The sequence below is a fragment of the Heteronotia binoei genome, chromosome 2, assembly GCF_032191835.1.
Source record: "Heteronotia binoei isolate CCM8104 ecotype False Entrance Well chromosome 2, APGP_CSIRO_Hbin_v1, whole genome shotgun sequence".
In the NCBI taxonomy this organism is placed as follows: domain Eukaryota; kingdom Metazoa; phylum Chordata; class Lepidosauria; order Squamata; family Gekkonidae; genus Heteronotia; species Heteronotia binoei.
In genome coordinates this window covers 10,861,010-10,874,159 of record NC_083224.1, presented here as the reverse complement: position 1 = coordinate 10,874,159, position 13,150 = coordinate 10,861,010, and the positions used below count along the sequence as shown (strand labels likewise).

The 13,150-nt window shown below is 54.8% G+C and overlaps 2 protein-coding genes across 2 annotated transcripts in view; both read right to left on the bottom strand.

The window, feature by feature from the left end:
* The window catches only part of SCRT2 (scratch family transcriptional repressor 2), a 15,791-nt gene extending 15,000 nt beyond the window's left edge, over window positions 1–791 (bottom strand). Inside the window, exon 1 of the mRNA XM_060233464.1 lies at window positions 773–791. Within this exon, the coding sequence (XP_060089447.1) occupies window positions 773–791 (19 nt within the window). The remainder of the gene's footprint in view (window positions 1–772) is intronic.
* A 5,487-nt stretch (window positions 792–6,278) lies between these two features.
* On the bottom strand, window positions 6,279–7,474 carry LOC132567521 (protein FAM110A-like). The gene has a single exon (XM_060233201.1). It carries the CDS (start codon window positions 7,464–7,466, stop codon window positions 6,429–6,431), a length of 1,038 nt encoding a protein of 345 aa, XP_060089184.1. The 5' UTR covers window positions 7,467–7,474; the 3' UTR covers window positions 6,279–6,428.
* Window positions 7,475–13,150: the final 5,676 nt, after the last annotated feature.

Here is a 13,150-nt window from a genome sequence, read left to right as displayed (position 1 = left end):
TTCCCTCTCCACAACAGACACCCTGTGAGGTAGATGAAGGTATTGGATTTATATCCCACCTCCACTCCGAAGAGTCTCAGAGCGGCTCACAATCTCCTTTCCCTTCTCCCCACAACAGACACCTCTGTGAGGTAGATGAAGGTATTGGATTTAATATCCACACCTCCACTCTGAAGAGTCTCAAGAGCGGCTCAACAATCTCCTTTCCCTTCCTCCCCACCAACAGACTACCCTGTGAGGTAGATGAAGGTATTGGATTTATATCCCACCCCTCCATTCCGAAGAGTCTCAAAGCGGCTCACAATCTCCTTTACCTTCCCTCCCCCCACAACACCACCCTGTGATGTGGGTGGGGCTGGAGAGGGCTCTCACAGCAGCTGCCCTTTCAAGGACAGAGTCTCAGAGCGGCCTACAATCTCCTTTACCTTCCTCCCCCACAGCAGACACCCTGTGAGGTGGTGGGGCTGGAGAGGGCTCTCCAGCAGCTGCCCTTCTAAGGACAGAGAGTGGCCTACAATCTCCTTTCCCTTCCTCCCACACAACAGACGCCCCTGTGAGGTGGGTGGGGCTGGAGGGCTCTCCAGCAGCTGCCCTTTCAAGGACAACCTCTGCCAGAGCTATGGCTGACCCAAGGCCATGCTAGCAGGTGCAAGTGGAGAAGTGGGAATCAACCTGGTTCTCCAGATAAGAGTCCGCACACTTAACCACTACACCAAACTGGCTCTTTTGAGGGCACACACAATATCTGATGTCGATTCCACGTGGCTCTTACGTTCAGGAAGTTTGGCCATCCCTGTTCTAGGAGTCCTCCAGGGCTGGAAACGGAGGACGGATGGCAAGATGCCCCTACCTTCCTATGTCAAGGTTGCCCCCTGCCAGCGGCTGTTCACACTGAGGTCAAAAAGGCGGAGGAGCCGCAAACACCGTGGTGGGACTGTACGGGTTCCAAACGACATAGAGGCCTGTCACTAAAACTCTCTCTGCTTTCAAAACCTCAAGCCTGGACTTGGAAGCGCTGCCCGGTTCCCGCTTTTGCTGGCAAGGTGCCCTGTGCCAACTGTCCCCGGAAGAGGCCAGAGGCTCAGCGATTGGCTGGGCACGGAGCCCGAGAGGAGGGCACGCACCAATATAGCTTTGCATTCCTCCGCCGCTCTCCGCCTCTCTCGCACACAATACGCTTTGGAAGCTCGCTCAGCCGTAAGATGCGTCTTGTTGCCTAGCTCGTTGTCACTCCGGCTACACCCCCACGCCCCGAGCTGGTTCCCAGGTTAAGCGGGCGACGGGTGTGCACCATCAACGCCTCTGAAGGGCAGCTCCAACCTGGACCGTGTTTGGAACCTAGAACCGGCCAGCGGTAAACCACTCATTTTGAAGGAAGCTGTCTTGCTATACCCCAGGGGTATTTCAAGCGTATTGTTACCCCCGGGGCTTTTTCTGAAGCAGGAACTCCTTTGCATATTAGAAGAAGATGATATTGGATTTATATCCCGCCCTCCACTCCAAAGAGTCTCAGAGCGGCTCACAATCTCCTTTACCTTCTCCCCCACAACAGGCACTCTCTGAAGTAGATGAAGACATTGGATTTATATCCTGCCCTCCACTCCGAAGAGTCTCAGAGCGGCTCACAATCACCTTTATCTCCCCCCCCCCCCATAACAGACACCCTGTCAGGTATATGAAGATATTGGATTTATATCATGCCCTCCACTCCGAAGAGTCTCAGAGCGGCTCACAATCTCCTTTCCCTTCCTCCCCCACAACAGACACCCTGTGAGGTAGATGAAGATACTGGATTTATAACCCGCCCTCCACTCCGAAGAGTCTCAGAACGGCTCACAATCTCCTTTCCCTTCCTCCCCTACAACAGGCACTCTCTGAGGTAGATGAAGACATTGGATTTATATCCCACCCTCCACTCCGAAGAGTGGCTCACAATCTCCTTTCCCTTCCTCCCCTACAACAGACACCCTGTGAGGTGGGTGGGGCTGGAGAGGGCTCTCACAGCAGCTGCCCTTTCAAGGACAACCTCTGCCAGAGCTATGACTGACCAAGGCCATTCCAGCAAGTGCAAGTGGAGGAGTGGGGAATCAAACCCGGTTCTCCCAGATAAGAGTCCGCACACTTAACCACTACACCAAACTGGCTCTCCAGTTAGGTCACACACTCTCTGATGTAGCCAATCCTCCAAGAGCTTACAGCAGGCCCCGTAAGAAGAACCCTGGAAGTAGAGCTTTTGGGGAAGCAGGAGCTCCTTTGCATATTCAGCCACACCTCCCTGATGTAGCCAATCCTCCTGGAGCTTACAGCAGGCCCTGTTCGAAGAGCCTTGTAAGCTCTCGGCGGATTGGCTCCATCAGGGAGGGGTGGCCTAATATGCAAAGGACGTCCTGCTACAAAAAAAAAAAAAAGCCCTGTTCTTGATGTAGCCAATCCTCCTGGAGTTTACAGTAGGCCCTGTACTAAAGAGTCCTGTAAGATCCAGGAGGACTGGCTATATCGGGGGGGTGTGGCTAATACGCAAAGGAGTTCCTGCTACAAAAAAAGCCCCGGTAACTGCCAAGCAAGGGCCATCCTTGTCCCTCCCGCCATAGCTGTCGCACGGTCTCGATAACGCCACTCACCCATCAGGGGACAGATATCTGCAAACAAAGCAAGCCCCTCCTCTGCGCGCCCTACAACTTGTGATTTGGACCCATGCCCCTCCTGGCTAATTAAATCCTGCCTGAGGGAGCTTGAATGTCCTCTACGGGACATCATAAATAGATCCCTCTCGGAGGGGCGCTTCCCATCATCCCTGAAAGAGGCTTTGGTCCGACCCCTCTTGAAAAAAAGTACAGCAGACCCGGCCGAATTGGCAAACTACCGACCGGTCTCCAATTTACCGTTTTTAGGTAAAATGATAGAGAGGGCAGTGGCATCGCAGTTGCAGAGTTTTCTGGATGACGCTTCCATCCTAGACCCTTGCCAGTCCGGCTTTCGCCCGGGTCATGGGACGGAGACAGTACTGGTCGCCCTGGTAGATGATCTCCAACGGCATCTGGATCGGGGCGGTGCGGCGGTGCTGATGCTGTTAGATCTGTCGGCCGCGTTCGACACGGTCGACCATCGGCTACTGACCCACCGCCTCGCCGATATAGGGGTGAGGGGGTCTGCCCTACAATGGCTCTCCTCCTTCCTCGAGAATCGGGGACAAAGGGTGGCAATTGGTGGTGAGCGGTCCCGGAGGCGCACACTGGATTGTGGAGTGCCTCAAGGGGCAGTTCTCTCACCAATATTATTCAATATCTATATGCGCCCTCTTGCCCAGATTGCCAGGAGATATGGACTTGGGTGCCACCAATATGCAGATGACACCCAACTCTATCTGCTGATGGACGGCCGGCCTGGCTGCGTCCCTGAAAATTTAGACCGGGCCTTGCAGGACATGGCAATGTGGTTGAGGGGGAGCGGGCTGAAATTGAATCCAGCGAAGACAGAAGTCCTTTGTCTGGGTCGGGGCGCCCGGGAAGGGGAAATACCTCTCCCGGTCTTCGACGGGGCGCCGCTGAAAGCGGCGCACCGGGTCAGGAGTCTGGGAGTTCTACTGGAGCCTTCTTTATCAATGGAGGCCCAGATTGCAGCCACTTCCAAGTCAGCCTTTTTTCACCTGAGGCGGGCAAGGCAGTTGGCTCCCTTCCTAGAGCGCCAAGACCTGGCAACGGTACTTCACGCAACGGTCACCTCGAGACTGGATTACTGTAATGCCCTCTACATGGGGCTGCCTCTGTACCGAACCCGGAAGCTGCAGCTGGTGCAGAATGCAGCGGCCAGACTGTTGTTGGGGCTCCCTAAATGGGAGCACATACAGCCTGGGCTGCGCGAGCTGCACTGGCTGCCAGTTATATACCGGGTTCGTTACAAAGTGCTGGTCATTACCTTTAAAGCCCTATATGGTCGAGGACCTGTCTACCTTAGGGACCGTCTCTCCCCATACGAACCCCAGAGAGCACTGAGGTCAGCTGGAAAAAACTTGTTGACCACCCCCGGACCGAAAGAGGTGAAGCTGCAATGTACCCGTAACCGGGCCTTCTCCTCTGCAGCCCCGAACCTATGGAACCAACTTCCAGAGGAAATGCGGGCCCTGCGGGACCTTGAACAATTCCGCAGGGCCTGCAAGACCTTCCTCTTCCGACTGGCTTTCGCTGACGAAGAAAGAAATTGCTAATGACTACCGCCATTATAAAAGTACAACTAGCATTAGCACTTTTATTAACTTAATTAAGTGATTTTAAACCTATCAGAATTTTTAATGTTTAATGTTAATGTAACCTTGTCTTTTGTATAAGGGAAACTGAATGATGTTGTTAGCCGCCCTGAGCCTGCTCCGGCGGGGAGGGCGGGATATAAATAAAATTACCTACCTACCTACCACCGATGTTCCGTTGCGCTTCTCAACTTGGGTGGGACAACCGGAGGAAGAGACCCGACCGTACGTCTTCTCCGGCAGGGTGTTTTGCAAACCTCGACTTTGGAAAAAGTTCCCCTTCCAGTTCGGTTTGCCCTCCCCGTCTGTCTTCGGGGCGCCTCTCGTCGTGGCAAGCTTTCACGCTCCCAGGACGGCCAGGGTCTCGGTGCGAAAAACGCTTCTCCGTTGAACTCTTCCAGGGAGAAACAGACAAGCAAGATCTAGGACCCGGCTCCCCCCCCAAAACTTATCCCTGTGAAACCTAGGTGGGGAAAAGCTAGGTACGTCTCCGGCAGCACCTTCAGGCCTAAGATGTTTTTCAGGGCAGGAGCTTTCGAGAGTTAGAACTTTCTTCGTCAGATATGAGTTGGAATGGAGATCCCGGAGTCCTTATTTCCAATGTTCCCTCTAAGCTGCAGAGTCTTGTGAGCAAAAATTCTAGTTTGTGAGCTACTGGTATTAAAGTGGTGAGCTCCTGCATCAATTAGTGCGCTCCGGGGCCATCCTTCTTGGCAAAGGAAAGGTCCCCTGTGCAAGCACCAGTCATTTCTGACTCTGGGGTGACGGTGCTCTCACAACGTTTTCACGGCAGATTTTTTACGGGGTGGTTTGCCCTTGCCTTCCCCAGTCCTCTACGCATTCCCCCCAGCAAGCTGGGTCCTCATTTGACCGACCTCGGAAGGATGGAAGGCTGAGTCAACCTCGAGCCGGCGACCTGAAAACCCAGCTTCCGCCGGGATCGAACTCAGGTCGCGAGCAGAGCTTAGGACTGCCTTCCTGAGCGAAGACAAAAAGGTGCGAGCTGGAGGCTAAAAACCTGTGAGCTAGCTCAGCCTGACTCAGCTCGGAGGGAACACTGCTTATCTCTCAGTCAGAAGGCGGGAGAGGTGGTACACAAAAAGGTGTGGAGATGCAAGGGTACAACAACGAGAGCACGGGAGGGTTGCTTGGGGGCGGGGAATGAGCATCTGGAACACTCCTCCCACTTCCTGACTGGGATAGAAGGACTCAGAGATCTCCATTCCTGTTTGTATCTCATGACAGGGAGGGACAGTGGCTCAGTGGTAGAGCATCTGCTTGGTAAGCAGAAGGTCCCAGATTCAATCCCCAGCATCTCCAACTAAAAAGGGGTCCAGGCAAATAGGCATGAAAAACATCAGCTTGAGACCCTGGAGAGCAGGGGAGGGAGGGTGGCTCAGTGGTAGAGCATCTGCTTGGTAAGCAGAAGGTCCCAGGTTCAATCCCCGGCATCTCCAACTAAAAAGGGGTCCAGGCAAATAGGCGTGAAAAATCTCAGCTTGAGACCCTGGAGAGCAGGGGAGGGACGGTGGCTCAGTGGTAGAGCATCTGCTTGATAAGCAGAAGGTCCCAGGTTCAATCCCCGGCATCTCCAACTAAAAAGGGGTCCAGGCAAATAGGCGTGAAAAACCTCAGCTTGAGACCCCGGAGAGCCGCTGCCAGTCTGAGTAGACAATACTGACTTTGATGGACTGAGGGTCTGATTCAGGAGATGTTCATATATGAAGTGAACTTGGTGTCTTGAAAGATCATAACCCCACCCCACCCCCAATCCTGTTGGTCTCTAAGCTGTTACCAGACTCACTTCTAGCTGTTGTACCGCAGCCCAACGTGGTTAATCTCTGAAGCTATCTAGGAGAGAAAAGACTCCATGAGATGTAGTTCCCCTGTCGTTCTGCTCCTGCGGGGAAACTTCTTGGAAAGATACCATCTGCACACAACGTTACAGCACAATAAGGCCAAATATTCTTAACTGCGAGGGGCCTTTCAGTTTTTCCCACCCCAAGATTTTACGGAAAGACTTCATCAACACCAATAACGCGCATGCCAGATATTTCTCACAGGGGTGCACACAAAACCGGGAACAGAAGTCCAGTTTCCCTCCAACTGTCAAATACCAAAACATACAAAGAAGACCACCAAAGTTTGGTTTTTTTCCCACGTCGGAGTCCGCAGAAGCGCCCCACTATACATTGGATACCTTTTGGGGTTCCTTCGCTTGCCGGAGCCCGTACAGCCATTTGATGACCCGGGCGTTGCGCTCAATGATGGAGATGCCGTAGGGCATGCGCTCGGCCTGCCGCTCCTCCAAGGTGACCGCGCTGCGCCGGGAGCGGGTCCCCTCCGAGCTGGCCGTGCTGACGCTGTGGAACTTGACGGAGACGATGTCGGAGCTGGCCCGGGTGAATCGCTCGACCTCCACGTCGCCCATGTCCTCGGGGTCCAGGCCGCAGTAGTTGAAGAAACGCTCCAAGTCGGCCGTGGCCCGGGAATAGCGGTCGCTCAGATCCGATTTGGATCGGTGCAGGAGGGTCTGGTGCTTGCCGCCGTCCGGCCACAGCTCCCTGCAGGGGCTCGGGGAGTTCAAGGAGCCGGCCGAAGGGATCCGGGCGTGGGCGGGCGACGTGGACGAGGGAGTCAACTGGATCGTCGGGGTCACCCTGGCCCGCAGCGCCGCACACGGCCGGACGTCCACCCGGCGCACGGCCACGGTGCTGGGGGGCTTGGAGGAGACCGAGCTCGGGGAGAGCTTACTCAGGCCCTCCCCGGGCCCCTTTTTCGGGGGGGTGCCCGGCAAGTGCTCCAGGGGGCCCTCGGGTTTGGCGAAGGCGAGCGGGCTGTCGCAAAAGTTGATCAGGTTGTTGAGGATCTCCAGGTTCAAGGAGCTCTTGCCGGCGCAGACGTCGGGACGGCACCCTCCCTGCGGGGTCTTGCGGCCGGGGGTGAGCATGGCTCGGCGCACCCCGGGGGCGAAGAGGGGCTGCCGGAGGAAGTGCGGCTTCACCGGCTCCTGCTTGGTGCTGGCCACGTGCCGGCTCTTGACGTACTTGGCCTTGTCGGCCTCCAGGCGCTCCACGGCGCTGGGCTTCTTGGCGGCCCCGGGCGCCGCCGGCCGGCGGAAGTACTCGGGGCCCCTGTTGAGGATGCGGAAGGGCATGGCGGAGGTGAAGGGCCCCACGGCCGGGTTGGGGTGGAGGCTGGCTTGGAGGGTCTCCACCGGCATGACGCTCAGGGGTGCGGCGTCTCCCTCCTGCCCAAGATCCACAGGTCACCGGGTGGGGAGACGAGGGGAGGAAGGCACCGTCTCCAAGCTGACCCTCTTGGCTTGCAGGGAGCCCGGCCAAGCCGATCCGTCCCTGTGCAAAGAGAGAAAGGAGAAATCAGTGGCTCAGCGGTGCAGAAAGCCCCCGATCCCACGCCCGGCACTGCCTCTCTCTTAGCACCGAGGCAGACAAAGGCAACGACCGCTCGGCCCTGCCAGACGCGCCGGGCTGGCTTATTTCAAGGCACAGGCGCCGCCCACCCTCTGGCAGACGGGGCTCCCCGAGCGGCCAATCCGCGACGGGAGAGGCACTTCAAACAGGAGCGCCTCGCCCAATCAGGAGCCGAGGAGAGGCTGGTTGAATGAAAAGGGCCCCCGAAGGGAAGAATGAAAGAAAGGAAGAAAGGGAAAGCGCTCGGCTCCGCCCCCTCCCCCGGCTGTTCCGCGGACGCGGCCCCCCTCCCGCCGCCGCCTCCCCCGGCCCGTCACCTGGCCTGTTCCCACGAACGGGGGTGGGGGGGGGGGAAACCACGCGAAGGTGATGATGTCACAATAGCGGGGGAGGGGGTGGATGGCGACGTGACGCGGGGAGGGGGGGTTGGGGGGAAAGAAACCCCCGGATCCCTGCGCCGGGTTCGAATCTTGCGGACCGCCCCGTTCGCAGAGGCGGACTTCGCCATGGAGGGGGGAGGCGGGTGCAGAAGTCCTCGGTGGAGGGAGATGGTCGCCTCTTCTGAGCCGCTGTTTATTTCTGATTTATTTTTGGCCTGCCGGAGGAGAATTGGTTGCGGGTTCTCTAATGGTCGTGGCAGACAGACCTTTTAGGGGTGCCAACTTCCAGGGGTTGGCCTGGAGATCTACTGATCTCCCGGCGACAGTAGGATTACCAAATCCCCATGTGGGGGCAGGGGGATCCCCTCTTTTTGGAGCCCCCCCGCTTCAGGGTCATCAGAAAGCGGGGATGGGGAAGGAAATATCCGCTGGGCACTCCATTATTCCCTACGGAGGCCACGTCCCATAGGGTATAATGGGGAATTGATCCGCGGGTATCTGGGGCTCTGGGGAGCTGTGTTTTTTTTAAGAAGAGGCACCAAATTTGCAGCATAGTATCCGGTGCCTCTCCTCAAAATGCCCTCCAAGTTTCAAAAGGATTGGACCAGGGGGTCCAATTCTATGAGCCCCCAAAGAAGGTGCCCCTATCCAGTATTCCAAATGGAGGGAAGGTTCTCTAAGTTTCATGCGGTCCCTTGAAATGTGATGGCCGGAACTCCCTTTGGAGTTCAGTCACGCTTGTCACACCCTTGCTGCTGGCTCCTCCCCCTAAGTTTCCTGGCTCCACCCCCAAAGTCTCCAGATATTTCTTGAATTGGACTTGGTAACCCTACCATGAGGGTACATCCTGGGAAAACGGGTGCAGAAGCTCTCCTTGGACTCTCCCGAGCCGCTGTATATGTCTGATTTTTTTTTTGGCCTGCCGGAGAACTGGTTGCAGGTTCTCTAAGTTTCATGGCAGGCAGGGATGTTAGGGTTGCCAACTTCCAGGGGTTGGCCTGGAGATCTCCTTGGGGTGGCTGCTGAACTCCTGGCAACAGGGGTGGGAGGGAAGAAGAAGATACTGGATTTATACCCCGACCTAAACTCTGAATCTCAGAGTCCTAGTGCGGCTCACAATCTCCTTTATCTTCCTCCCCCGCAACAGGCACCCTGTAAGGTGGGCGGGGCTGAGAGAGCTCTGCCAGAATCGGCTCTTTCAAGGACAGCTCCTGCGAGAGCTATGGCTGACCCAAGGCCATTCCAACAGCTGCAAGTGGAGGAGTGGGGACTCAAACCCAGCTCTCCCAGATAAGAATTCACTTAACTACTACACCAAACTAACTCTCAAGAAGAAGATACTGGATTTATACACCCCACCCTGCACTCTAAAACTCAAGAGTCTCTGAGCCGTCACAATCTCCTTTACCTTCTCCCCACACCACAGCAGACACCCTGTGAGGTGGGTGGGGCTGAGAGAGCTCTGCCAGAATCGGCTCTTTCAAGGACAACTCCTGCGAGAGCTCTGGCTGACCCAAGGCCATTCCAGCAGGTGCAAGGGGAGGAGTGGCTAAGAGAGCTCTGGCTGACCCAAGGCCATTCCAGCAGCTGCAAGTGGAGGAGTGGGGAATCAAACCCAGTTCTCCCAGATAAGAGAGCTCTGGCTGACCCAAGGCCATTCCAGCAGCTGCAAGCGGAGGAGTGGGGAATCAAACCCGGCTCTCCCAGATCAGAGTCCGCGCACTTCACCACTACACCAAACTGGCTCAGAGGTGCTACTGGACTCCGAATTTGCTCTGTTGCTTCACACCAACATGGCTGCCCACCGGGGTCCACTTTCTCCGCTGTCTCCCTCCTGCGTCCAAGCGAGAGGCGCATTCGGGATGGTTTACGACTGTTCCTCTGTCTATCTCATTAACTGGGGGATTAACTGCAGGGTGGGGGGGACTAAATGACTCACAAGAGAAAAGCCTTGTCAGGCTCCTTAGAAACTGAGGAACCGCGGGGGAAGGGGGTGTTTGCCACTCTGCCCTTTCCGCCAAAGTAGGAGGTGGGGGCTCACACAAGAATCCCCTGCTGGGAACGGATATTAATGCGTATTTTTAATGCAGCGGTTCCCAACCTTTTTGGCATCAAGGACCGTTTTTCTGTAAGACAATTTTCCCATGGACTGCGGGAGGAGGGGGGGGGGGGGATGGTTTCAGGACGATACAGTTGTCTGTGCGCTTTATTTCTATTAGTTTGGTGTGGTGGTTAAGTGCGTGGACTCTTATCTGGGAGAACCGGGGTTTGATTCCCCACTCCTCCACTTGCAGCTGCTGGAATGGCCTTGGGTCAGCCTTAGCTCTCTGGGAGAACCGGGTTTGATTCCCCACTCCTCCACTTGCAGCTGCTGGAATGGCCTCGGGTCAGCCAGAGCTCTCTTATCTGGGAGAACCGGGTTTGATTCCCCACTCCTCCACTTGCAGCTGCTGGAATGGCCTTGGGTCAGCCAGAGCTCTCTTATCTGGGAGAACCGGGTTTGATTCCCCACTCCTCCACTTGCAGCTGCTGGAATGGCCTTGGGTCAGCCAGAGCTCTCTTATCTGGGAGAACCGGGTTTGATTCCCCACTCCTCCACTTGCAGCTGCTGGAATGGCCTTGGGTCAGCCAGAGCTCTCTTATCTGGGAGAACCGGGTTTGATTCCCCACTCCTCCACTTGCAGCTGCTGGAATGGCCTTGGGTCAGCCTTAGCTCTCTTATCTGGGAGAACCGGGTTTGATTCCCCACTCCTCCACTTGCAGCTGCTGGAATGGCCTTTGGTCAGCCTGAGCTCTCGCAGGAGTTGTCCTTCAAAGGGCAGATTCTGTCAGAGCTCTCTCAGCCCCACCCACCTCACAGGGTGTCTTGTGGGGGAGGAAGGTAACGGTGATTGTGAGCCGCTCTGAGATTCAGAGTGGAGGGCAGGATATAAATCCAATGTATTATTATTATTATTATTATTATTATTATTATTATTATTATTATTATTATTATTATTACTACAGTGAAATATATCAGGGGTGGCCAACGGTAGCTCTCCAGATGTATTTTGCCTACAACTCCCATCAGCCCCAGCCATTGGCCATGCTGGCTGGGGCTGATGGGAGTTGTAGGCAAAATACATCTGGAGAGCTACCGTTGGCCACCCCTAATGAAATAATTATACAACTCACAGCTCAGTTGCTAACAGGCCATGGACCGCTACTGGGCCATGGCCCAGGGGTTGGAGACTCCTGCTTTAATGAGCCCAGAGAAGGAGATTGAAACTGGGGATGGTCCTTAGGTGTTAGGATGTGTCCCCGGAGACAAAAGTCATGTTAATTCACGCCACGCTATTCCTCATTACCAGTTTGGTGTAGTGGTGAAGTGTGCGGACTCTTATCTGGGTGAACCGGGTTTGATTCCCCACTCCTCCACTTGCACCTGCTGGAATGGCCTTGGGTCAGCCGTAGCTCTGGCAGAGGTTGTCCTTGAAAGGGCAGCTGCTGGGAGAGCCCTCTCCAGCCCCACCCACCTCACAGGGTGTCTGTTGTGGGGGAGGAAGGGAAAGGAGATTGTGAGCCGCTCTGAGACTCTTCGGAGTGGAGGGCGGGATATAAATCCAATATCTTCATCTACCTCACAGGGTGTCTGTTGTGGGGGAGGAAGGGAAAGGAGATTGTGAGCCACTCTGAGACTCTTCGGAGTGGAGGGTGGGGTATAAATCCAATATCTTCATCTACCTCACAGGGTGTCTGTTGTGGGGGAGGAAGATAAAGGAGATTGTGAGCTGCTCTGAGACTCTTCGAAGTGGAGGGCGGGATATAAATCCAATATCTTCATCTACCTCACAGGGTGTCTGTTGTGGGGGAGGAAGGTAAAGGAGATTGTGAGCCGCTCTGAGACTCTTCGGAGTGGAGGGCGGGATATAAATCCAATATCTTCATCTACCTCACAGGGTGTCTGTTGTGGGGGAGGAAGGGAAAGGAGATTGTAGGCCGCTCTCTGTCCTTGAAAGGGCAGCTGCTGTGAGAGCCCGCTCAGCCCCACCCACCTCACAGGGTGTCTGTTGTGGGGGAGGAAGGGAAAGGAGATTGTGAGCCGCTCTGAGACTCTTCGGAGTGGAGGGCGGGATATAAATCCAATATCTTCATCTACCTCACAGGGTGTCTGTTGTGGGGGAGGAAGGTAAAGGAGATTGTGAGCCGCTCTGAGACTCTTCGGAGTGGAGGGCGGGATATAAACCAATATCTTCATCTACCTCACAGGGTGTCTGTTGTGGGGGAGGAAGGTAAAGGAGATTGTGAGCCGCTCTGAGACTCTTCGGAGTGGAGGGCGGGATATAAATCCAATATCTTCTTCTTCTTCATTACGATGTATGGGTGGAAAAGTTGGACGATGAAGAGAGCCGGCAGGAAACTAAACCCATCTCCCACTATATTTGAATGTATTTTTTTTCCTAATGGCGAACTAGAATGATGTTTATAATGTGTGCTACATGTTTGCAAGTAAATTAGGTGGACAGGAACCCCTCTGGGAAAGACATGGCTTCAGTTTTACCCAGACTTGCAAGTAATAGAGCAGATGGTCAAAATTCGCTTAAGGTAAGAGCCACATAGAATAAATGTCAGATATTTGAAAGCAGCGAGACATGAATGTCAGATGTTTGAGAGGCACAAGGAAGGAAGGAAGGAAGGCAAATGGATGGGGAAGTGAGAGGTGAAAGAAAGCAACAAACTTTAAATGCATTCTTCAAGCTTTCCGCTGGCTTGGCTTGGAGAGCCACACAATATCTGTGAAAGAGCCACACGTGGCTCCCGAGCCACAGTTTGGCCACCCCTGCAATAGAGCAATGAACAGAACCATTTATTGTGACACTCTCACCATCATTCTCCCATTCTGAACAAAGCAGGAGTCAAGGCGCACCTTCAAGACCAACCAAGTCTTATTTAGAACGTCAGCTTTCGTGTGCTCTCTAAGCACACTTCATCAGACGAGGGGAATCAGGTATTGTGGCTGGAATACAGGCAGTTGATGATGATGTGGCTGGAATACATGCAGTTATGCGACCGCATGGTCGCATGAAACAGTGTGGCTTGGCCATTTGGTCTGG